Source organism: Apus apus, chromosome 6 (assembly GCF_020740795.1).
Source record: "Apus apus isolate bApuApu2 chromosome 6, bApuApu2.pri.cur, whole genome shotgun sequence".
Classification (NCBI taxonomy): domain Eukaryota; kingdom Metazoa; phylum Chordata; class Aves; order Apodiformes; family Apodidae; genus Apus; species Apus apus.
The window spans coordinates 6,573,367-6,600,068 of record NC_067287.1 but is presented as its reverse complement, the minus strand read 5'-3'; the positions used below and the strand labels follow the sequence as shown (position 1 = coordinate 6,600,068).

The following is a 26,702-nucleotide window of genomic DNA, read 5'->3' as shown; positions in this document are numbered from 1 at the left end:
GCACTTAGTTTTAAGTAGCTGGCATAAATCTAGTTTTAATTTACTGTTTTCATTTTCTTTTGCATTGATCCTCTGTTTGTAGAAATTGCAGACTTGTAGAAAGATGTTTTTCAAAGAGTCCAGATGGTATTTGCAATTATTTATTATCATTAGCATTCACTGTATCTGAAAACAAGACTTTTGCCAGCTTTGATAAACCTTATCTGCTGCACTATTGTTTACAATTTTTCAGTGCCTTACATTAATACAAACTCACTCTTGGGGCAATTTCTGGAGTTAGAAGAGAAAAAGAGTCTGTTATTCCCAATATGTGGCAAAGTGCTAACTTATTTTGGGAATATCACTTGGGTAACAGTCAGGCATAGCCTTTTCATGGCTCTGAGCAAGCCAGCAAGGTATGTTATTCTTAGAAGTAGCATAATCAGAACAAAAATTACAATGATCAGAGCAGTAGTTATAAAAGCAGGTCACCTTTCCATGCATGCACACATGACTTTTCCATTTGGTGCCACTTACTGGGGGAGAGCACAATTCCTGTAGTTTGCCCTTTGTAAAAAGTCCCTTGTAAGTTTTTTCACAGTTTTGGGAGTGAAGATGGCACCTTAATTCTGCAAAGATGGAATATTTAGAAATTCATAGCTATGATGCAGAGGGAATAAAATGTTACCTTCCTTATTCTAAATTAAAATGCTTTAATTTCTCCACTGAAATTGTTCTGCCCCACTGCACAGGTATATAAATTGAAGTGGACTGTAAACACTATTGGAATAAACAAGTCTACTCATAATTGTCTTTTTTTCCTTACAGTTTTGGGAAGATATGTATATCTTATAATATTTTTATACATTTGACTTATTTGTGTAATTGGTTTCTACAATAGTTTGTGTTGATTAGTGATCAGAACAAAGCAGTACAGAGAAGAAAATAGAGGGACACCTGTTTCAATTATACTGCAGCACCAATTTCAACAATAAATCTTAATTGCAATCAGTCTTGATCAAGCCACCTGTGTAGTTTCCCCTCATTTACAACGAGGAGGGATAATGGAGAAAAGAACAAGAAAGGGTAAAGAGAGAGGGGGGAAAAAACTCCAAAACACGAATATGGATTATGTTTAGTTCTCACGCTTTGTGTTTTCAGATTTCTGTGCTACGTTAATTATTAGGAACAGCCACCTGAATTTCTATGCTCTTCTCCAGGAATACAGTGAACTCATGTTTACTTGCAGCTGCCACGTGAGCAATTTCTCTTAATTCAGGAGGGGTTGTGCAAACAGCCACGAGGTGGAATTAATTCTCCTTTTGTGCCCAAGCCCAGCAGGTGAATGTGTAGCAAACTCCTTTAAATGAATACTTGTCTCTCTGTGTGGGATAGGAAATACATGGGAGCCAATCTGTTATGTAGGTAGCTTCATGCAGCTGTATTGTTTTTTTTAACCTTGAGACTGGTAGCTGCTTTGTAATTCTCCATGGAGTTACACTGGGGTGTTCTCTGCAGGCTTGGCAGCTGCTCACTGATGTGCCTCCCCCTGTGCTTGCCTTCTTGGAGCTTCTTTGGAGTCACAGATTAATTTTCTTATATGCATTTACATAAAGAGAGGAAACAGTTGTGGGTAAACAGTCCAAATTGAACCAGAGGGTGTATAGGAAAGACAAGCACCACTTTTTTTTTTTTTTAAATTGTCATCTTGGACTTGTTGATCTTAAAGTTCTTTTTCAACCAAAGTAATTCTGTGATCTTTTTTTCACAGCCTCTAGATAGATAAGGGACAGGATTGTGGCCAGTGATGCAGGGATTTGGGCAAGACTTATGATTTTGTGGTGATTTTGTAACATATTTCCAGACATGCAGTTTCTTTTTCACATTTCCTCTCATTTCCTCTATTTTTTATACTTTATCTTACTTTCCTTTTTCTTTATTCTCTTGAATTGTTAGTCCTTTTTTCATCATTGAGCATTATGTGCTTAAAAGTGTTTTTTCCTTAATCTAATCCATTGCTTTTCATAGTTCATTTTAGTTAGGTCCTCAATGATTGTCTCCTCTGATCTTTTTTTTTTTTTTTTTTTTTTCCTGAGCACTGTCCTGGTTGAATTTGTGTTTATTTCCTCCATTCCACTGTGAAAGGCTTGTTCTTCTTTGCTGCTTCATTTTTTTTCATGATAGATCTTCACCTCCATTCCTCTTCATTGTTACTGCATTCTTCTTCTCCACTGTGGGGCTCTGATAATAGTGATGGACTGCTGCAATTAAATTTATTCCATACGCCACTGCTTTCCCTGACAATCTGACACCCCTCTTCTCCCATGTTCTTACCTGTTGACTGGCATTAAGAAAAGTCAACCAGGAGCCAGGAACTTCAGTGAAGTGTGACACTGGTCTCCCAGTGGTGACTGAGCGTGGCAAGCCCTGGATGCCCTAAAGTATCTCTAAAGCTGGTTGTGCAACGTGGGGAAAAAAAAAAACCAACCATGATGTTGTGATGAGAGGAACACATTCAAAATGCTTCTAAGAAATTTCTCCTATTGTAGTTTGAATGTTACTGCTTCTAAATGTAGCACTGTCATTAGCTGCTGAGAGGCCTAGGCCAAGATATTGTCAGCAGACAGCTTTCTCTGAGCCCAGTTGTCCTTAGCAAACTGGCATGCAGTCAGTAGGAATTCTGAATTTACTACTGTGTGTTGACATCTTACTCTGTTACAGGGAAGTATTTAATCAAAGTTTATTGTCATTCTTTTCTGAGATTTAAGTGGGACATAAAATTTTATGATACGTATAGTATTTTAGATGACAGCTTCATTATTTCCACTGAATAATTGGAATTGCTACAAGGAGAAATATTGATGTCAAACTGGTAATTGTCATTAAATATGCAGCAATTTTGCAGCACTCATTTGTGCAAAAAATATTTTTTCTGAATTGTAGGTTGCAATGCAGAGCAGTCTGAAATGCAATTCCTTGAGCCCTTGCCCACCACGGAGGTCCATCAAGGCTCCACACACATGGGCAAACCTGAGATCTTCAAAGTAATGTTTCAGATTTTCCTTTTCGAAATGAACATGATGTAGTGATGAATGTCAAAAGGAAGATACTTGCTATGCTACTGAGTTGATCTTTTGATCCCTTCTGCCTGGTGGGATTTGTATTTTTGCTGCTTTAGTTGTATCCAGTCAAGTGGACGTTCCCTTTTGCCTGAGCCAGGAGGGACGTCTGGGGCAGGAATAATTAAACCATGTTGTAGGGAATGGCTGCAGAGGTTGCAGGGAAGAATGAGAATGATGTGCTGGAGCTGCAAGGCATTATGTAAAATAGACAGATGGATTGAACTGGTTTAGAAGGAAACGTTCCTGTTGAGTCAATGCCTTGTTGTGGAGAGCGTCACTCAGGGTGGTGGGAGTGGCTTCTCTTTCAGAGATCAAAAAAAAACATAAGAAAAAATTAAGTTGCTGGAGAAAATAAGCTCTTTAATTCAAGCAGGGTTCTGTTCTGTTTCTCCTGATGAGAAGAAATTAATTTGCTTTTGAGATGAATCAAAAACTGCACTCAGAATTGTATTTCTCCATGCAGTTTCTTTGTTACCTTGTTAAAGAATCCAAATTAGGTGATGATCAACTTTATTAGCAAATATATTTCCAAAAATGCCATGCTTGTCTTCTCTTTTGCAGTTACTACAGCCTGATTCAAAAGAAAATTGATTCAGTCTTTCCTATATTGAAAATACTATCTGTTGAATATATCTTGTGTGTTTAGCTTTAATCATTATACTATTCAAGTACGAGTCAGTCCATAAAGAAAGTCATTAGAATCTATGCAATAAAACTTCTTTAATAGAACACTGCAACATTTTTCTTAACTAAACCTTTTTTCCTTTTTTTTTTCTTTTTTTTTTCTTTTCTCTTTTTTTTTTTTTTAGGGGAAGCATGTGTTCAGCAAGGCTGAGAACAGAAACAAAAGATAAAGAGTATGTGAGAGGGAACACTGGGGCTCCTGGGATGCTGGAGTTGCCAGTTTCATTCTTATAACTGGTTTAGATCAGAGGTTGGATCTTGTGTGTTGTGCTTCACAGGTGACAGCTAAAAGGCACACAGCAGGGGGCATTAGCAGTAGTTGTTTTTTGGTTCCTCTAAGGACAGAAAGCACTTCCCAAGATTCACCCCAGTCTGACCCCCACTTAGCTTTCCCTCATGCATCCTCAATGTTAGGATGAAGCTGTTCTGGTGTCAGTCACCATCCTGAGCAGTCCTGTGGCTGCATCTCAGGGGCAGCTGTGAACTTGTACTGTCACAGCAGAAAAAATACCCTTCAGAGGAAATGTTAGTCCCTGAGACTAATTCTGGGTACTTGGACAGTGTCAAGGGGAAGAAAAAAGATGAAATGAGGAAGTCCATCATGTCTGAAGAGAGCCAACAAATACAGTGCTTTTGACCCCAGGGGGAGATTGTGTTGGATGGGCTGGATCCATTCCAAGATAACTGGAGGATCCCATAGAACCTTTTTTTTTCTTCTTTTTTTCTTTCTTTGAAAACACCTTCTGTCCTTTTGCCTTTACCGATGAATGGTGTTTCCTATCAAGTGGGAGCTGCTCTGGGCTCTGACCAGGAGGGACCAGTTCCCTGGTTTGCCATTGGGGTTTAATTCCTGGTTTTCAGAAGATGAACTTCAGGGCATTGTTGTGGGTGCTCATCTAAAAATTCTAAGTGTCCAAACTCAGAGCTGTCATGGTCAGTGCTGTCCCTGACCTTATTTTTCCTGAAGGAAATGTGGCTTTCTCCAAGACTGGCACCATTCTACTGTAATCCCCAGTCCCGCTGCTCTCCAGGGCTGATTTCAGATGCCATTGTCTTGAGATCTGAACACATACTTGGACTGGAATTTTCATTGCATTCAGATGCATGATTTAGGTGCTTCAAGCTGTTAGTCTTATTTAGAGTGGGAGAAAGCCTCCTCTAGAAAGATTATTCAGAATGTCTGAGTTAAGAATTACACCTTCAGGGTACTGGTTGAACAATTTCAAAGCTCTGGAGAATTTAGTATTCCCTACAAATCTGTGACAATCCATGAAGCACACTTCAGATATATCCTGTACTCGTATTTTTCATGGAAAATGAAAGATTATTACCTCCTTTTGTAGTATACAGTTGTTTTTTTAAAATTCTCTGCCAGGCAGCTGGTACGGAAGAACATTCCCCTTCTGCAGTAATACAAGCCAGTAATTAAACCTGAACACAGTGAATAGAGCTATAAAGTAAATCAAAGTGAGTGTAGAATTGTACCTTCATGCACCGGGTGGTAGACTCTTTATAACTAAACTCAAAGCTTCTTTTCTTTGCTGAGGAGCCATGAATTGCAGCCTCTGTTTGCAGCGTTTCTGTTGCTGTCACCTGCTGTAAATCCAGGGTGAAAAGAAAGCAGGGAGGCAAGAAGTGGCAAGTGCATTGTACTCCTTTCCCTCCTTTCCTCACAGGGTGGTGACTTGAAAATCTGTGGCTCCTGGGCTCATGGGTGGAGGAAGCCACCCCAAAGGAGACCCAGGTGTTTTGAGCCATCTTCTGCATGGAGTGACCTGGTATTTGTAAAGTCAAATTAAATCTGTCGAAGGGGTCCTTTGGCTTTCAGCAAATGGGGTTTTCTCTGATGCTTGTATGTCTGGCATAGTCTGATTGGTGGGAAAATTGGGCTAAATCCAGAATTTGGTGAACTTCATGGCCCTCGTCATAAAATCTGGATATAGCAAAGATAACCTCTTGCATGAATAGAGGGGACCAGGGCATCCCATCTCATCCCTTTTTCCCTCAGAAGCTTGTCACTGTCTGTTCACCTGCATCCTTGTGTCATTGATGGGAGAGGAGGACAGATGTTCTACCCTACTTCACCAGAGCATGTAATCTCTTGATGCTACTGCACCACTGAGTCCTAAAATCATGCCTGCCAATGGGTACCCTCCTGTTATCTGCTGCCATACACACAGGCTGTCAAAATGTTAGCAGGGATTTTGACACTAAAATGTCTCAGGAAGACAGCTGGAAAGTGGCTTACAGGTTTATTTGGGGTTTTTATGTTGTTGTTCTCTGAAGATAGTTCTCAGCATTATGTGAGCATCCAAAGCAGCAGTGGTGATAATGGACCAGTCAAAGGGAATGATGGATTCATCTTGGTTTTGCAGGGTGCCAGACGCAGGACTGAACGATGGGGACTGACTGTCTGTGACAAGGATGTGGTCTCCTTTGTCTCACTGAGCAGACTTAAAATAGTAGTGCCAAGGCTGGACATATTGAGCCTTCCTGATGAGCACAGACTGAGCACAAGGGAAAAGGAGCAGAAAAATGAAGTATTTTTAAACCTATCTTGTAGTCTGATTGCCTGCTAGAGTCTCCGTTACTTCTCATAATATGCTTGAAAAGTTTTATTTCTGCCTCAAGTGCGATCAGCCTGTCTTCATTTAGGGATGCAACTGCAGGGGGTGCCACGGTGCTATTGACAGTGTTCTGCACAGTGGCTAGCAGCCTGCCTCTCTTTTCTACTCACCTGTACCTGTGTTGCCTTGCAAAAGCAGTGGTTTTCTACCCTGCTAGTTATAATTGCATCCTGGGCCACCTTGTCACTCAGCCTGTTCCTGTAGCATGAGGTGAAGAGCCAGTGGTTGCCATTAACAATTTTAATTTTTCTGTTTGTCCCCCTACACTATGTGTAATTGAGCTTGGATAGTCCTTTTGTTTGTTCCTAGATTCGTAATTAAAGAAAGCTTGAAGGAGAGCTTTGTAACTGTTAGAAGGGCAAAAAAGGAGGCAATGTTCAGTGTGAGCTTTTTGTTTATAAACAGGTGGAGTTGAGCTTCCAGAAATTTTGGATGTGTAGCTGAAAATTCACCAGGGTCCAGAAACACTAAGCAATAAAACAGTGTAAGAAAGTCAGTAATTAAATTATATTTTTAAGACATTAAGTATAATTTCTACTAAAAGAGTTACATTTTACAAACTTTTATGAGTTTGTGTCCTCATAAATTCAATGTAATTACAAAAATTACTGGACATTTCCTTTGTTATTTTAAAAATAAAATTATCTTTTATTTTGCTTTTCAAAAACAATGGTTTTCTGTGTTGGACTCAGCATGACATCCCTCACATGCTTTTTCTTTTGCTGCTCATTCTGCCAAGTTGGTAGATTTTTTACCCACCAGTCCCCAGTGTCCTACCTTCTTGTTAAAAGGGAATTTGGAAAGGTACTTCTCATCAGGGGCTTTGGTCCAGGTCTGTTCTTCTAGCAAGAGAAAATATTTCTCCCTTGGATGGGGGTTGTCCAGCAGATCTGTAGTTTTGGATCCTGTAGTTTCTGGGTGAGAAGCAGAGTCAGAAATAATAGTGATTCATTCTGGTGGGATTGCAGAGAAGGACTAGAGTATCTGCTGGACACTTCTCTGGACAACAGGCAAAAGAAAGCTGCCTTTTGTGGGGACCTGCATGGTTTGTATTGTGGAAAATAAGTTCTGTAGGTGGAGATTGCTGGAAAATGTATCGTAATCATCATCAATTCTGTTGATAATTGACATTACAGCTTTCTGTTGATTGAAGTGTCTCATTCCTTGTGCTTGCCTGCTTTATAAAGTGGACTGCAGCCAGGATGTCACACACAAAATGTGAAACGTTTTTTTCTTTTTTGCTTTTCTGAAGAAATACCGAAGTTGGTTGTTCCATTATTGCACTTCCAAGCCTGCAGCTTAGCATGTGCTCTTCTGTATTATATTCCTCCATGAGCAGGCTGATGTTTGACATAGTCTGTTTGATGGTGACTGTGGACATTGAACAATGCTGAGCCTTCCTTCATGTCTCTCTTGTTTTGTTTGCTCCAGGTGAAGAAGTCCCACATCATCTCTGCTCGCATCTTCCCCATCCTGAGGTTGTGGCTTGTGAAATCCCTTGTGCAACAGACTGTGTCATCAGTGAGTGGTCCTCGTGGTCCCAGTGTTCCCACTCGTGCACCAGTAAAAACGCTGAGGGCAGCCAAAGCAGGAGTAGGTCCATCTTGGCCCTTCCAGCTGAGGGTGAGTGGTAAACATTTTGGATTAGTCACAGTTGTCTTGCATTCCTCAGCCAAACTGTTCAGATCAGAGCTAATGTTAATACTGTAGGGATGAGGAATAATACTTAATATTTTTCTGTACTTCATGCCTAGGGACTAGAAGATCTTTATGGGCTTGAGTTAATGCATGTGTCAGGAAGGAATTCTGTCGCAGTTCAAAATTACTTACTTCAGCCTATGAATTGTTTTCTACTGAAGGCCAGTCTGGGTGTGCATTTACTTGAGGAGAGCTACATCCTGTACTAATGAAATTGGTGCATGGCACAAACTTGTCACACAGGTGTCTTTATTTGGGAACATACTAGTACCAATCTAGAAGAGCGAGCTGTGAAAAATAAGGAAATAGAAAACAACCTGTTTATTTTATTAATGCAGACCTAGAATGTACTGACCTGCTTGGGTTTTTTTAGTAAGTAAATAGCTCTTGATAAATACATACATAATTTCCTCTGAATCTTCATGGACACATCATCTATCTGGATTTCTACCTATCAATGTCAGTGATGCAATTATTTACACAAAGTATTTCATATTTGAAGTGTAGTCTTCTAACTATGGTTATGATAATTCATCAACATGTTGGTTTATCACACAGGATTTGAAAGGTATCACATCAAGTCTATAAAAAAATCATAGGACGTGAATGGATCTCACAGACTAAAGCCTTGTTGGCACAACAAAAATGCCTGCTATTACCAGCACTACGTGCAGCTAATGCAGCAGCAAAACACTTCTAGATGCAAATCTAGTCTAAGATAAGCTCTGTTAAGTGCTGTTTTGTAAATGATCCTTAAAGCCACCCACTGTTTCTGGGGTAATGTGAGGACTTGATCTTGCAAACCCTTACTCTCCTGAATGGTCTGGGTTCACATAAACATCCTTATGAGCACTTGCAAAGAAAATTGGGACTCTTCAGGATGAGAACTGCTATATAATTGTTGATTGAATAACTACTACTAAAAATGTCTGTGAGCTAGAGAATAGTTAAAATGAAAAATATGGTTGACCTAATATTTTCTGTGGAAATATTGAAATGCAAATAACAGATAATCATGCAATTATGGAAGTAAAGTGTTGAAGAAGTGAAATCTGGAAGTACATAACCTCAGTCATCTCAGCCTGAAACACACTACACAGAAAATGACATGCTTTGACCTGAATGCTCTAAGTTTCTCAGGAAGGAATTGTTAGCTATTAGAAACAATGTCCCAGCTTCTTCTATACATCTTCAGCAACGATTGTAATGATTTGATATGCAGAGTCACACGAGTGCAGACAGATAAATAGTGATTGATTTGAATTTGTGAGGAGTGGATTTAGTGTTGTTATCACTGCACTAAGGCAATGACTTTCTCTGACTCTTTCATACTCAGCTCACAGCTGAGCCACCAGCTTCTACAGACATCTGGTACCTTTGCAAGTGACATTTCATTTGTCTTCTCTCAACTGAGGCAATGTTAGCTGTGCTTTGCCATCTGAGGGCTTCTGGGTTCCATCCCACAGGCTGACTTTAGTTCAAACTCTGGGTCCCAGGATTTGGTAACCAGGAGGCTGTTGATGAAACTAGAGTGGCTTGGTTTAAATCAGGTTTCAAAATGTATTTATTTACACAGCACACTTGTGAGAACTGGTACAAGATGAGGTTGTAGAGGAAGGCAGTGTCAGCAGCTTTAAAATGGATTAGAGGAACTGATGAATAACTGGTCCATAAGTCTGTAAATAGCTACTAGAGTACTTAGGCAGCAGTGGCCTGTCTTGCTTGCCTTGTACAGAAGTTGTCAATGAACTGCAGAAAGTGGCCAGGATCTTGTGCCTTTCCTAGATAGCACCTCCTGCTTTCAGATTTGCAGGCAGCCTGTGAGGTTGGATGCATCGTGTGCCATTTCTTATGTTCTTAAATTAAAACTGCCTCATTATAACTCTCCCTTGTTTAGGAGAGCTTCCTTACTCTGTGTATTCTGGAAAAAAACACCTTAATTTTCCCCCGGGAAGCTCAACATTTGAGTTAGATCTTCTCTTTTTATGTTTTCCTGCTGGACCAGGAATTTTGCCATGCTACATTATTTTTTTTTAACATGGGCTTGAACACACAAGAGCAGTAACTGGTCTGCATTTTTCTTGCCAAGTCTAAATCTTCAGGAAAGAGCTTGAACACTGTGTGGAACAGTCCATTTCATGAAAAGACAAATGCTAATGTGACATGATTATCCAAATCAGTGTGTTGAGAAATTTCTAGCACTCTCTTTCTTTTCTCAGTACTCTTCATTGTGGCCATTTGGGGTTGTATCTTCTTTGAGAAGGGTGTCCAGTGGGGTGACAGACATCCATTCCAGGAGGAATATACCTTCATCTGTTGATTTTAGTAGGTGCTCTGAACCTTGTGGTATCTGGCCCCAGCACTTCAGTTCTTTCAAAACCTGCAGTACTTCAGCTGTGTCACAAGCTGCCAGATTCTCTGTCCTGCAAGAGGATGGTTTTGATTTTAGTCATTTTTACTTTGTTCTTCCTAACCTGGCAGTGCTTACTGTTAGAATTCGCTACATTACTCTTTAGCTTTTGAGCTACAAACCTCTGTTGCTTTCATAGGATAAATTCAGGCTGCTGGCGGGAGTGTTAAAGCTTCTGGGGAGGCTGCTCAAAGACCTGTACTTTGCGGATTTGTTAGGAGTTGTTGACAAAGACCAGTAGCTTAGCAAAGTCTTTGGACACCAATTTAAAGGCTGCTGCTTCAAAAAAATGAAGGCTTCATACTCAAAACTTATCTTTCAGGTTTTCCCCCCTTGAATTGCAGATGTGGGCATCAGTTGATACATTCCTCCATCAGTCCAGAGCAGCACCCTCCACAGCTCAGCTCTTTAAGTCAACAGGTGAACAGAGCCCAAATATTAGAGAGGGATGTTCCTCCTTGGGAAATTAGCAAGGAGAACGGACTTAAAAATAATGCTTAATTTGTCTTTACACCTAATTGCATGTTTTCTGAGTGATACTGGCATTTAAATGGAATTAGCTTGGCTGTGTATAGGAGTATCAATAAGGTAACTGGGAAATAGGATTTGCCTATTTCTGTTTCCATTATGTGTTGGAATACAATTTTATGCAAGGCTAGTTTAATGGGGAGACAATATTTTAGAAGGTGGTTATTGCATCCGTGAAGGTCAACAGCTTTATTTAAGCTTTATTTGTTTATTTTAAAACAGGAACAAAAAATAAGATATTCAGCAAACCTAACATTATTATTTGCTTTTCCATATCTTCCTTTTGCTACATGCCATAAGATAAAATGTGGTTTTCTTTTGACAATTTCCAGGTGGAAAAGCCTGTCCCCCTGACCGAGCCCTGCAGGAGCATCGTGCCTGTAACAATCACCCATGTGTGCATTTCTTCTGGGAAACTTCTCCCTGGAGCTCCTGCTCTGAAGACGTGCTGGTGACTGCTCTCAATGCATCCGTGAACTGGAGTGGAGAAAACACTTGTGGAGTGGGCATACAGACAAGGAAGGTCTTCTGTGTGAAGAGTGGCTCTGGCCAGGTCACACCTAAAAGGTATTTAAACCAATTTAATAGTCATTATTTGTAGCTGCTTTACCTTATGTATGAAAGCATTTTCAGCTAGCACAGGGAATCTGCAGCTGTGAAAATAACTGCATTTCAGGACTAATTCTCCAGCTACTACTCCATCCCTGCTATGACATGGTTACTAATATGTACCAAAAATAAATAGCTAGCCCATTTTTACTTTTCTGTGTATATCCAAGAAAAAGGCATGGTTTTGTTACTGCTGCAGATTTTTTGTGGTAGTTCCTCTGTTATTCTAATTTACAGGTTTTTGCAGATATGGTGTGGGGAAAATGCAAAGTATGTCTGAATATAACCTTCATTATTAACAATGCTCTAATAAAACAGAAAAACTACTTTGTGTTTTATTTGCACCACAATAAGGCAGAACCATCTGTGTGATCTGTGTTGTTCAGTTGATTTATGTAGCTTCTCTAAGTGATACCAACACGACAACATTAGGTATTCTGCAGTACAAATATTCTGAATTTTGCTTTGCTTTACTAAATAGGAGGAAAATAAGTAGCACAGATGTTTTCCCTCCTACCAAAAAATCAAGACATTTCCAATTAGTTTTTTGCACCCTTAATGAGTCTAGAGACTTACAGCCAAGTTTTATTTCTTGTTGTAGTTCTTGAAAAAATCCTGTTCATATAAGTAGAGTGTTTTAACTTCAGTGAAGTTAATTAAAATTCTGGAGGTTAATGAGATTAATTAAGTAAAAGGAAAGAAATCTAGTATTCATTTATATCTAGAATATGCTGCAACTTTACCTAATTAAACATATTGTTTGTAGAGCTAGATCATGTCTAAAATAGTTCTTCTGAGATTGTGTAAAGGCAAATGGAACTGAAGGAGGTGAGTAAATACTTAAGTGAAGTACGTGAAGGGAAAACAGAGTTTCAGTGCTGAAAAAACCCTGCCAAAAGAAGTAATGGAATAAAACCTCCGTGTTTTGGAATTAAATAGTACCTTGTAAATGCCTAGGATGGTGAGGACAAGTTTGGTGCTGGGTGAAGGGCTGCCTTCCTCTCCATGGGTACTGGAGGTGTTGTATTTTGTGTTTGAGCTGATGGAAACTGACTGAAAATAATGTTTGGTTTAGAACTGCTGTTAATGTGGCTTCAGAAATGGGATGAGCCATTAAAAAAGTAAACTTGCTGTGTTGGCATAGTGGTTTTTTTTTTGTTTTTTTTTTTTTTTGTATCCTGCATCTTTCCTGAGTTCATGAAGAAAAATATCCAAAGAAGGTGAAAAGCACAGAAAGCCAAATAAAATTTTTGCAGAAAAATCTTTCAGTGCCTCCTGTTAGATTACTGAAATCAGCTCTCTAGGATATTCATGCTTAAAGAAAATATATGTCTCTTTGTATTTATTTTATTTTAAATTATACCTCTAAGCATCTGATTACTCTCTCAGTAACAGGATCATGACTTTAAGATTTATTTTAATTCGTATTAGGGCTTAGAGGCAAAATCTTCTTCCACGGGATCATTTTGGTTTGCATGCATTACTAAGTATTTTTGAGGGATCTTTCCACTAGAAACTAATAAAAATGAAAAAGAGTATTTCCTTTTCCCTTCCCCCCACTTGAAATGCAAGATCTGCCTGATTGATCCCAGAAAATGGTCATTTTCCACCCTTCAAGTTTTTATCTGTTGACTGTGTTTGAAACTTTTATGAGAATATGCATGAGATTTTCCATTTAAGAGTTACAAATGAATAAATAAATTAAAAATAACAGAGCTCTTCTTACTAGACTATGTTGTACACCTTTTTAAATAGCCATTGAGATCTCAAAGATCACTTTCAGCTATTTTTGTGTTTCTTAGGGTTTGAAAGTGGAGAGCATCAGTCCCTACACATGGTTGCAAGTGGTTTGAAGGCTGTTGCATGTTGTGTTAAAACAGAACTACTTCATAAACAGTACTGCTTGCTTTTCTCAGTAATAAATTTATCAGTTTTGCTTCAATAAGTTTTGTATTTTAGGCGTCATAGCCAGTTACATTTAGTCTGTAGTAATCTATTATTATTTTTAATTATTAGTATCATCATCATTATTATTATTTGAAGTGTACTCAATTCAGTTGGGTTATGTGAGTGCAAAGGAGAATAAAAATGAAGCTCGCTATGACCAGGAGTAGATACCTTTGGTATGGCTAAGAGTCTTGTGAGAGTCCTAGGAGTAAGACATTGCCCTGTAGTTTGAATGTTTTATTCTATTTTTATCTTTGTGTTTGGATTGATAGATGTCCAGAGTCCATCAGACCTGAGGCTGTGAGGCCATGTCTCCTCCCCTGCAAGAAGGACTGCCTGGTTACGCCTTTCAGCGAGTGGACTCGCTGCCCAACAGCTTGTCAGCCTGGTAAGCCCTAAAGAAAGAAGTCAACATTTGGGGGAAAAACTAGAGCAGGGGCCTAGAAGCCTGCACTAGTTGTAGTTCATGTCAGTCTAGTAATTTTTAGGGCTTCCATCTCAATGAGCTTTGGACTTGGGGTGCCACTGACACTGGTGTTGGCCTCAAAGTTGGAAGTCCAAGGTCCCCACATTGTATGGCTGTAGATGGAATTGCTACATAATATCAAATTTACTTCCCTTAAGCAGCCTCGGTGTACCTACAGGGTTGTGCAAGTAACTGCTGTACTTTGTGGCTTTTCCAAGCCCATCCACTCCTTCGATCTGAGTGGTTAGCTTTTGGACACTTAAGTGTTTGGCAAGATTTCCTTATAAGGATCTAGTGATGGGTTTTGTGATAAATCTGTGTGTTTCATGAATTGTTTGTATGAAAGCCCTCTCAAGTTATCAGCATTTTTCATTGTTGCTGGTGGCTTCCTTGCCCTTCAGAGTTTCTCAGTCGATGCTCTAGCACAGTCCTTGTTAGATTTTACAGGAAAACGAGTTGCTTTCTAAAACAGTGAATCCTGTTTTAATTAGCATTTATTTTTAGACTTCAAATAAGCTGCCTATGAAGAAGTAGAATAAATTACCTGGTAAATTACTTTGTTTATTAAATAATAGTCTACAATTAAAATGAGAAGAAATTAATTATTTAACCTGCTTGGCAGTGTTATAATTTTAATATAATTCTAAATTAAAACTTCTTGGATGCGGGAGTTTGCTTTTTGCTACATCTGTTCTTGATATGGCTGCACTGGAAGGTTTTTTTAGTTTAATTTGCATTGCACAATTAAAACCTCAGCACGGTAATGAAATTTTATAGCCACTATATATATGTGAGTTGTTAGGGTTTGCTGTTGGTTTTTTTTAATGGAAAAGATGTATTTAATGAAAACAATGTACAGATGGTGAATTAGTAAGTAGATCAAGCAGGAACAGGTATTGCCTGGCAGATTTAAAATTAAATATGTACCAGCATAAGATCAGAGCTTAGGCAAACACGCAGTCACTAAATCAGCTTTACACACAACTTTACCAGTTAAGCTGTTTGCAGTTGATCGGAGACACTGCGTCCAACTTTTCTATCTAACAATAAACCAGGTGACATTTTCCCTACATGTAAATGTCATCAGACAACAGGCTGTCTTCTGGCAAAGGATTATCTCATACCTCAGCAGTGTAGACAGCGGTGAACTTGGGGCAGTAACAGATGGACAGACAACATAATTCACAAGAGAAGCGCAGTTGAAGCCCAGCACCTGTTGGTGAGGCAGGAACAGGGAGGTTGTTGCAAGTTATTGATTCTCTGCCATTTCAGATACTTAAAGGTGACAACTGTCTACCACAGTCTCCTATAATATATCTGTTTTAGTGGGGTTTTGAGGATGAATCAGAACAAGAATCGAAGAATCAATACGGATATTTCGGAATACAAAACAGTTCAAATGAGCAGCATGTGGCTTTTCCTCTGTCACCTGCTTTCCCGCTGGTGAAGGTGTCCTGGGGAGGTGACTGCTTTCAGCATGGGTGATGTGCTCTCTGGTCTGTCAGCATAGATTTAAAATTTGAGTGAAAAAAAATTAAATACCTGGCAATAAATAACATTTTTCATCTCCCTCCTGAAAGTAGGTGGGGCCTATAAGTACCTCTGCTTTTCTGAGCAGTGGTTGTCTAGGGTAATTTTATATAAAAAAATGAAACTGGTTAGAAAAGTCAGGGTTGCTTAATTCTCTAAACAAGTTTAGACTTATCCCTTCAAAAACTTGCATCTGCACAAAAATACTGGAGACAGCTCTGATTCTGGTAACTAAAATCTTGGAGAATCTGTCCTTCTTACTTGTGTGCTTAGAGTCTTGTGTTGACCAGACTCCACCTTTCCATCTGCTTGGAGCAAAGATGATGAAGCTGAATGGTACCCCTAAGTGCCTGATAGTGTTTGAGGCATTTAAGACAATGCCCTTAATCACATGCTTTAACTTTTGGTCAGCCCTGGAGTGGTCAGGTAGTTGGACTACATGATGGTTATAGGTCCCTACCAACCCAAATATCCTATTCAATCCTATTCTGTAAAAGCTGGACCAGCCGTTCTATCAAGATACAGCAGACTTTACAGTAGTGAGCAAGGACTTTGTCCCTCATCTGACCAGTGATCCACCTCTCTGAGCATGGGCAAGGTACTGGCAATGTCATGGGGAGCAAATGCAGAGGAAGCAGGACGCAAGAGCAAGGGAGGAATGAGAAGAGTGTGTAGGGAGAGGAAACGAGGCTGGTGGAACAGGGAGTGAAACAGAGGTGAGGCACGTCTGAAGTTCTTGAACAGCATTGTCTTGAGTTCCAGTCAGGAACGAAGTTAAGATTCTCCTGAGATCCTGAGGCTTGATGTTTTCAGGAGGGCAAGCAGTCATAGGCATGCTTAAAATCAGCTGAAGTTCGGCTTTAAAAGGACAGCCCTACATAATGCTAATACTCTGAAAAATCAGGCTATAGCAATTTTAACTGAGATATAAAAATTATGTTCATTAACACTTGTAAGGAATGCTGTAGAAAAGCCAACCTGGAAATTCAATTTTGAAAATGGGGTTTGAGTAATGTGCAATAAATGTTGAGGATAATTTAGTTTCTTGAGGTGGAGAAAATTACTCTGGGAAGCTCATTTAGATTTGGTACTGATTAATAGGAAGGAAATGGCTAAGATTCTAATGGTGGTAGATAATTTGAATTAAAATCATCATAATGTTATATAGTTCATGATTTTTAGGAGAAATGAAGGATGACAATATCAGCAAGACATTTAAAAAAAAAAGAGTTCAACAAACTCAGAGCACTGGTAGCTTCACCTCTTGGGAACATGTTGTATGCAGGTGGGAGTGGAAGCTGCTAAGGAAGACTTAGTGAAGGGCTGAAGAACAAATGGACTCCACTTTCTATACCAATACTATTATAACAGAAAACTGGTAGCACAGGGGAACAAGGTGTGTGTGTACTCTGTATACAGCTTGCATGTTGCATGAACTTGCATGCTTAAGCTTCAAACCATGAAAACATCAAACACAGCTTGTGTAGCACTGGTTTTAGTTTTTCTCAACATCAGAGTAATTTAGAACCTTGTTTCCTTTCTGATTGTCAAATTGTTTCAGAAAAATTAGAAACAAGCATGTAACTCAAGGTGAACTTAAAAATGTGGTATAGAAATCAAGAATGCAAATGAAGCTACAGGAGGATGTTAGATAACAAGAATTACATAAACGGATTAGAAGTAAGGAGAAGCTGAGTGAAATATCTCTCCATTATTTACTGAGATACAGGGAAAACACAACATGGGGAATGTGCAATTGCTGTTGTTGTTGTTTCCTGTCTGCAGCCAGGAGAGGAATGAGCTAAAGAATAAGTATTTCAATAAATTAGATGTTCCCGTGTCAGCAGTCCTGTGTGAATACAGAAGGAAGTAATAAAGAGCATCTAGTAGTGTATATCTTGTGGGTGAGAAATTGCTCAGTCCTAAGGAAGTAACTAAAACCAAGTCCTACCAAGAGAAACTGAACCAATCAACCAGCCCTCTCCCTTCTGCCCCACCTCCCTCCCCCCCAAAAAAAAGTAAAGGAAATTGTAGATTACTCATCCTAACTTTTCTGTATTGAAAACATAAGAATAAGTTATTACTTGAGATACAAGCATTTCAAGAATCAGATTCTGATAAACTGTCCAGTATGGATTTATTGAGAACAAATTGTGCCCAGTGGATTTAATCTCCTCTTCTGACAGCATAGCTGCTCTAATTAAGGGAAGTGGTAGATTTTTGACACATGAAATTTTTATCAGGAAGCTGAGAAACAGTGTCTTGAATTAAGTACTCAGCTGCTTGAAAAAGCTCATACTTGATATCAGTGTGGAAAAAGTCTGGCTCGATCTCCTTTACTGCCTGTTATCAGGTATTGATGCACGTTGATAAGATCCCTGGGGCCTTCTCTCCAGGCTGGAGTCCCAGCTTCCTGGCCTCTTCTTGTGTGGCAGATGCTCCAGTCCCCCAGTCTTTGTGGCTGTTCACCGGACTCACTCCAGTATGGCCATGTCCTTCTACAGGAAGCCCAGAACTGGACTTGTCTCAGCAGCACTTGTCTCCGCAGTGCTGAGTAGAGAGAAAGGATCACCTGCTTTGACCTGCTGGTGATGCTCTTTTAGTGCAGCCCAGGATGCTGGGGCCTTTCTTTGCTGCGCAGGCACATTGCTGCCTTATGGTCAGCTTGTCCATCAGGACCCTTGTGTCCTTCTCTGCAAAGTTTCTTCCTGTCAGTTGGCTGCTATATGTTCACTATTTGTGATCAAACTGGAGTCCTACAGAAAACTCTTCTTGCCCTATTCTATGTGATATTTGTCTGAACAGCTTGTGTGCTTGAGTAGTAACATTAGTGGATGGTACAGAGCTGAAAAAGGTAGCAAACACAATCAAGAATATATTAAATGATACTGAAATTATTGATTAATTTCTCAAAGTGGGAAGAAAAAATGATTGCACAAAGATGGCATGGGAACTGAAGATGTCCACCATCTCCAGGTGCTTTGGGAGATACAATGGATGGCATAGTGAATGAAAGTCAACAATTTGAAATGCTAAAACTCATACTGGGTTTGTCAAACTCATGAGCATTTTGTATGTAAAACAGCAAGGGTGTTACTGTATTGTGCACTGGTGAGGCTGCAGGTGGGATTCTGTGGGCAATGTGTCGTGAGAAAGTGAGTAATGAGAGATGATTAAATAAGGACCTAAGAAGAACTGGGTTTGCTTTGTTTAGAGACGGGAAGACTTAGAGTGGATACAAGCCCTTAGCATTTCATACAGGCTGGGTGTCAGATGACAAGGTAGAATAGTTTTCATGTCTAGGTGGACAGAGATAAATAAGTTTTAGCCTGATTTACAAGAGCGATTATTTGGGTTAGATTTTTTAAGTATTTCTGTGAGTCTTAAAAAGTGCTGAATCAGGCATCTGAATGGAGGCTGTAAGGAGCTGTAGAGCTGCTTCAGAGAGTGGCTGTTGAATAAACAGGAGGAGGATTGCCCTGGGTACACTGATCCTGCCTCAGAGCTGGATGAGACAGCCTCCTGCCAGGTCCTGCATCCCTTTGTGGTGGTCTCTTGATAGCATGTGTTGGAGTGAAGGCTTTTAGAGCTCGGTATTTTTACTGCCAGCCATTTTTACTGGGTCTGTACTTGTAATTTGTGTTCATGCTGTGGCTATTCCGAAGTTTTCCTCCTACTCTAATGCACTGTGATCTTGCTGCTGCAGCTTTGGCCTTAGCTTGTAATACTTGTAAGTGAGCTAATATGCACACAGTAACGCTGTCTTGGACAAATCTGATGAAGTCCACTATTAAAAGATGCCTTCATGGTCCTGGAATATGGAGTTCTGTTGAGATCCCTTTTCTCTAGCCTCTGTTTTTGAAGTTTGAGTACAGTGTCTGAAGAAGTACTAATGCCCTTCCCAGCAGTTAAGCCAGCTCACAGTTCGTACTTTATGCAGCCAATGATTCTGGTGGTTCTAGCTACAGAGGCATAAAGATAAATCTTACCCTTGCTTTCATGCTGCATTCTGGGCTGTAGCGTTTGTGAACTGAGTTTCCAGGTGGATTGATCTTGAATCGACTCAGGTCAAGCAGAGAGTTAGCCTCTGTTGGTTTCAGTGATTTTCCTATCAGGAAGTTATCATCTGTAATTTCTAGACCCATAAACATGGGTTACTAGCAGCAGCCTGAGACCACCAGAATGTGTTTTCAGAAACAAAATCTGACAGTTTGATTTTTGTTGTTCTTTATTCTTTTCTCCTGTTCAGGTGTTAAAGTAGTTGCTCATGCTTATTTTCTTGTCTGATTTGATGTTCAGTTAAACAGACATTTTTTGATGCATCTCTTAGGCTATTGATTTATCTTCCTTCCAGGTGCTGTTCTGCTGAACTACTGGTACATACAAAGCAAGTCACGGTAGCTTTTGATCCAGTGTAATAATCCTTCCCTTTAGCTAGTGGCACAGGGCTCACCATTTCAAAATAGAAATGAAATACAAAGCATGTTTTTAACCAAAACAGGTAGGTCACTGACTTGAGGTGCCAGCCGTGTCTGGAAGGCAGTTTTTTTAACTCTTATTTTACAGGCAATGCCAGTGCAGTGAAGCAGTCCCGGTACAGGATTATCATTCAGGAGGCTGCCAGTGGGGGACAGGCATGCCCAGACACCTTGTATGAGGAAAGAGAATGTGAAGATATTCCCATCTGTCCAGTGTATCGGTAAGAAGTGTTAGCTTGGAATCAGTCTCTTGCCAGTTGGTGTCCACTTCTCTGAAATGACTCTTGTGTGATTGCCTCGCACACTTTTCAGCAGAAAACAGTATAAAACTGGAAAAATGCAGTTACAAACAAATAATGTACCTCATGAATGTGTAAAAGCAGAGTTTAAGTTAGAGATTTCAGTGGATCTGGTGTCATCAGAACAAGCGCCAACAGACACAGCTCCTTGAAATGGTGACCTCAGAGGTCAGTGTGTTTAAGGAAGGTATTACTGGGAGCTCCCCCCTCAATGTATCCAAAATCAATGTAAGCTGTTTTGGGACCTCAAGCACTTGGCTGCTTTAATCGTCATTATAAGCTTATTGCAGAAACTCTTGGCTTTTCCCCTGATGCTCTCACTCCAGTGAGTAATACACACTTAAAAAAATTCTGGTCAGACAAATAGTACAATGGGGCAGTTGCTCACCACTCTTCATGAAAGTTCCATGACCCATCTGTTATACAAGATTAGTAAATAGCAAAGCATTCTATCTTTGCAGATAAATCTTCATCCCACACACTTTGTAGGTCACGGTTTCAGAGCAGAGTGGGGAGCTGAAGATGGTGCCAGAGCAGGAGTGGCACCCTTCAGCTCTGCCTGGCTCCCTGCTGTGTGGGGTTGGGGCGAGCTGCTGTCTCATGTCCATGACTGACACACATCCCAGCACAGAAATCAGGTTGGGTATGGCATCAATTGTAGAGCTTGAAGGAGGGGAGAGCCTGATTTCAAAGCCCACTGGAGATGTTTTATGCGAACCGTGCTTTCAAAAAAATGAGAAAGGAAAACATGGTTGGAAGATGATACGGCTTTCTAGAAGGTGAACTTGCATCTGAGTTTCAGTTCACAAGGCTTATTTCAGGAGTAATTGCAGCTTTTTGACTCTTCCTGAAGTCTCCATGGTATGTTGTCATCTATAACTGAAGTTCTTGTCTGTACTTGAGGTATTGACTGTTTTCCAGTTTTAACAACTGAATTGTTCACTTGTGTTTCCTCTCGCAGGTGGAAGACCCACCGCTGGAGTCACTGTGTGCTGGTGCCAGATTTGGTGAGACAGGCAGTGCCAGGGCACAGTGAGGCATGTGGACATGGTTTGCAGTCAAGGGGTAAGCTTTCTCCATGCTGCTTCCAAATATTTAAGGTACTGGTATGTGAGATTTAAGTAGGGTCTTTACTCTTTCGCAGTAGATAAATTTGGAAACTAAGTGACTCAAGCACTTACAGTGTTTTGGGAGGTAGACCCATTGTACAGTTTGGCTACTGTGTTGGACGTTAAAATAACAAGATGAGAGTGTGCTTTTGGAGTATGGAGGGGATTTATACTTTGTGTTCCAGTATCTTTACAGTAACCTGCTGTTCTGCCTAAAGATGAAGCACGTGGGCTCTAAAAAGAGATCTGTCTGTAGGAATCTATGAAGTAATCCATTATTGGTGCTGAAAAAAGAACAGATAATTTCCTAGTGATTTTAAATCTTACTAATAATTTGCCTGAGGTCTGATTTCATTTAGACTATTAGAGTGTTCGGTGTGGGTAAAGGCTTTGGGCTCCTGCCCTTGGCATGATTAAGCACTTGGAAAATACAGTGATCCCATTGTCTGAACAAAAGCATAGAGAAGAATTTCGCTGTTCAGAGTGTGTGATCAGAGGCTGGTGGTTCCTGCAGAGGACTGGAGATCTGGCTCTTATCAGTCTCCTGGGAAATCTAATGAAACCTTTAACAAAAGGTTATTTTTATTGAGAAAAAGAATTACTATACAGGTATGCTAACTGAAGAAACTTGACATAATAATTTACTCCTTCGCCAGGGCAGAAACTGTTCTTTAAAGATGAAGTGAATTTCTTACATAATCTGGAAACAAAGGAAAAGAAAGAAAAGCCCTGACAGTATGTGGGCTGTATCTGAAAGAAGAAATGTGTTTTAAACTAAAGCTCAAAGAGTAAATATCTTGAACAAGGTTTTGCCACAAAACCTTTCCACAGGGTTTTAAAAGAGAACTCTTTAAATTATGATGTCCTAAAATGTATTCCTCCATCTCCATATGAAGAGAAGGTAATCTTTATGCTTCAGCAAGTGCATGAACTTTGTATTAATCTTACTCTGATGGAATTTGAAGTATAATAGAAGAGTATCATGCTTATTTTTGCTCTGTGGAGAGTCCTCCAACAACTGCATAGGCTTTGTGCTGTGTGCGTGGTGATAATGGAAAAGGAATCTCATAACCTGGTGGGTTTAAGCAAAATTGGTTTCAGTGCCATGTTCACTTTTTGTAACTAACTGTGGTTTTTGCACCAGCTTTGTTTTTTATAATTACATGGTGTGATGGAACCCATCTGCTAGGTGTTACTGCAGATGGGTGGGGTTTCAGGAAAACAAGTTCTCAGATGAAACCCATGGAAGAAGGTTTTCAAGATGTTTCCTACAAACAAGAGGAGCCATGTCTATGGGGAAAGCAGCTGAAGCAAAGCTGCTAACTCTGACCATATTGCTGCTGAAAAACAATCTGTTAGATTTTCAGTGATTCTGTATTTTATCTATACAAGTGTTTAGTAAGGGAAACTGTCATAAAACTGCTGTTAATACTTGATGCTACATGAACTCTTCAAGAGCAGCTAGCATGTGTGAGGAGGTGCTTTCTCACCATATTGTCAGGGAGTAGCCATTCAGCCAGGGGTGGCATTTGCTTACATGCCTTGCAGGGTCTTTTCAGTTTGTAGATGTTGACAATGGACAACTTCTAATCCTCTCATTCTTCACCATGAAGGAGATGTTTGGAGATATTTTTTAAATATGTGAAGTGAGGCTGGTAATTTGAATTTGTTCAGCCTGGAGAAGTGTCTAATGGGAGTGGGGCTCACAGAGAAGACAGAGCCACACTGTTCCCAGAGGTGCAGAGGGAAATACCAGAAGATAACAGTCATAGGCTGTAGTGAGGGAAATACCCAGACTGCCCAGAGAGACTGTAGATTCCTTGGCAATACTGGAAACTAAACTGAATAAGGTCTTGAGAAGCCTATTCTAACTTTGAGTTAAGTCCTGGTGAGAGCAGGCGTTAGATCTTGTCCCTTCTGTTCTAAATTATATTGTACAATTCTGTGAGTCTGCGGGTCTTTCCAGGAGAATCTCTGCCCTCGGTGGAGGAACACCAGGTATTATAAATAGATGCTTTTCTGCAATATTAAGGCACCCTCCAAATGAGTTTGCATTCAAGGTGTCACCACCACTCCACACAGTAATTGGCTTGCATAATGTGTCAGCATCTTTAGCCAGTAAGTGCTTATTCTATTTATATGAATTTGCCCAATTTCTTTTTTTACCATGTAACAGCAATTACCCCTTTAACCACAGAAGATAATCAGTCTTGCTGTTCCTTAGAGCATCTGTTTTAAGATATTTTTTTTCACTGCCCAGATCCTGACTGTCTTGTAAATAAGAGCATTTTTGTTTTCAGTGACTGTTGTATCTAGCCAATTATATAGGGACAGTGAAATCATCTAAATTATTTCTAAAGAAAGAAAGCATATGTTTATGTGTACCTATTTAGCATGATGACTGTGCTGAGGGAAAATTAAGTCTGAATTGACTTTCAGGCTCCATTTTTTCTCTAAGCTAGATTCTGAGATAGATGCTTACAGGCCTTGTTCTGTGAGTGTTTTCACTGAAATTGCATGTAAATGTACTATGCAACATGGAGAAAATATCAGAATTTGTCTGTGAATGATAAGCAGAATAGCAAAGGAGATGACAGCCATCTGAAGCTGCAGTTTTCATGGCTTTATCTTGGAATTATATTATGCTAATTACAACAGCCTTTCTTTTTGTGTATCAACTTCAATGGACGAACTTGTTCAGAAAACAATCATGCAGTAAGAGAAAAGTAGTATTTAGGACGAAGAAATACAGTTGTTACTTAAACTTCATTAAGACATGATTTGCAAAAAGCCCTGATATAAAACAGGGTGGGGATGTTACTGCTGCTTGACAGTGATACAGACAACATTTCTAACTAAATGAAGAGCTTTACAAGCTCTTCTGTTGCTATATATCTGTCATTCTGCTCGACAAGTGACTAATTTACTAGAAGGTGTCAAGACTGTGAGAAAATAGCTGCTCCTTTGGATGCCCTTAAGTGACTTTACTGTTCTCAGATGTTTGTGATGGAGGATCCTTCAGAAATGACCGCTCCCTTCAGTGCTGACATGAGCAGCCACCTCACACATTTCAATTTTTGGGGAAGAAATGTATTGCTCATTACAAGGGATTGTTAAGATTTAATTAGTGGATGGAATGTCTATTTTAAGAGAGTGTCTTTTGAAGGCTGCTTCAAAAGCCATTGATAAAAGTAAATAGACATGTATTAAAGACCAGACTGATGTAATGAGACTCTGTTTTAAAAAATAGTCTTGGAAGTACATTGACAACACGGCTATGCAAGAAGTAGTTACTTTCCAAAAGCAAGGAGAAGCTGCAGCAGTGGAACATGTCATGTCTTATTTCTTCTGCTCCTGCTGGTTCTTAACTCTGTGATTCATTTGGAGGTTTTGACCATATCTCCCCCCCGTTAACAAGACAGTGAGTCTGTCTCAGAGCTGTAGCTCCCCATTGCAAGAATACCAGAAATGCTGTGACACAGAGCGGCAAATATTTTTAGAGAAGAATGTATTGGTTTATATACAGGAAAACAACAACAAACCCACCAGTGCGGTAATGGGAAACTATTCTTCTGCTTTGGAGAAGTGCTGTCTCCCTGGCTCACCTGAAGTCATGGGGTGGATCCATACTGGAAAGCCTCACTGGGCATCACAGTGGAATGTATTTTTTGCTAGGTTCTACTGTCAGACCACGTATGGTGTATTTCTTACCAGGTTGTAAATTCACACCGATGGTCTTTGCTAAGGTGGTTTGTGTTAAATATAATCCGTTTCAGTTGAAAAGCTGATACATGAATTGACAGTGAAGAAGTAGAATGCAGGCAGCACCTGACTCAGACAATTTAAGATTCCTGTCTCCTTCACTGCAGGTTTCTGGCTCTTGCTCTGGAGCTTCCTGATAGCAATAGGGATATTGCAGACAAGTCTGGTTTTAAGACTGAGATGCAGATCAAAACCTTATCATTATGAGAACAAAAATTGTAACAATCTGCTATCTAAGTGTGTCTAAATGCAATGATAGTTCCAGTAAAATCCTACGTAAAATACAGGCAGAACTGTGATTACAAATTTGTAATAAATTAGTGACTTAATGTGTTCCATATTAAGCAAGATGAAAGAATGAATTTTGGTATTACCTGTTAACATTGCATATACAAAAATATTTCAACTATGTGTCTTTTAGCTGCCTTATCTCATGTATTACCAATCTGTAACACAGTAATGGCCATGTACATTACTGTTGTTTCTGCTGAAATTATATTCTGGTAACCTATTTATAACGAGATAAGCCATTGAAAAAGCATCAGCGTTACAATTTTTTTGCTCATAAGATAGTCACCCAACAGTTCATATTCCCTGCTTTGTTGGTAGTTAATGTAGCTGCTGATTAGCTAAATTAAGAGATGCATTTGTTGTAATTTGAGTTGCAGAATGCTTTTGCACAGAACTAGCAATTTCAGGAAGTACATATAACAATCCTTTTACAGTTTATAGGCTAGAGGAAATGTGATAGCCTGAAGTTTACAATGAAAATGTGGCAAAGACACAGACTGCTTCAGTTGGTGGTATTTTATGAGCAGTGCTTTGTGGTGCAGCCCTGTGTATAAATCTGTCCAGCTGATAGCAGCTTACCTGTCATCAGAAGCTACCTCCAATATTAACTTTGCCTGATAGGACACTGGCACCTTGAGCCTTACTCTGAGTGATGCTGGGGGTTCATTAGGTTTGTCAGTGTTTTTTCTGATGATGCTAGTGCAGGGTAATGAGTGCTGTCAGGGACACAAATGGGAGTACAGCAAGCTGAACCTGAGTAGTCTCAGCCGGTGTCACTGTCTGGAAGGCATCTGCTTGGCATCTGGTGGCACTGGTAGCAAATAATCAAGGGAAAAATAATTACCAGGACAGGAGCTGAGTCCTGTGTGCAATAAATTTGAAAGGAAAGTTGGTGAGGCAAAATCTCTAGGGTGGGGATTGAGGTTGTAGGGTGACCTTTCCAGGATGGAGAGACTCAGTCTGTTGTCAGCCATGACTGCCCAGGGCTTTGCTGACACTTTACCTGTAACTGCTCTACATTATATTTCAAATTCATGAAGCACGTGCTATCTGTATTGTTATTTTCTGGTCACTGATAATGTAAATGCATGTGTATGCTCAACTGTCTTCAGTATTTTTCCTACTAGTGTGTGTAATGTGTCTGTAACACATTCTGGGCATTT

The 26,702-nt window shown here is 39.8% G+C and overlaps 1 protein-coding gene across 1 annotated transcript in view; it reads left to right on the top strand.

Annotated features, from left to right (window-relative positions):
- Positions 1-26,702, top strand: part of THSD7B (thrombospondin type 1 domain containing 7B) — a 326,234-nt gene that overhangs the window by 167,329 nt on the left and 132,203 nt on the right. The window contains exons 10-14 of the mRNA XM_051624219.1: positions 7,844-8,035; positions 11,381-11,615; positions 13,877-13,992; positions 20,167-20,299; positions 21,339-21,442. Coding sequence (XP_051480179.1) covers positions 7,844-8,035; positions 11,381-11,615; positions 13,877-13,992; positions 20,167-20,299; positions 21,339-21,442 — 780 coding nt within the window. The remainder of the gene's footprint in view (positions 1-7,843; positions 8,036-11,380; positions 11,616-13,876; positions 13,993-20,166; positions 20,300-21,338; positions 21,443-26,702) is intronic.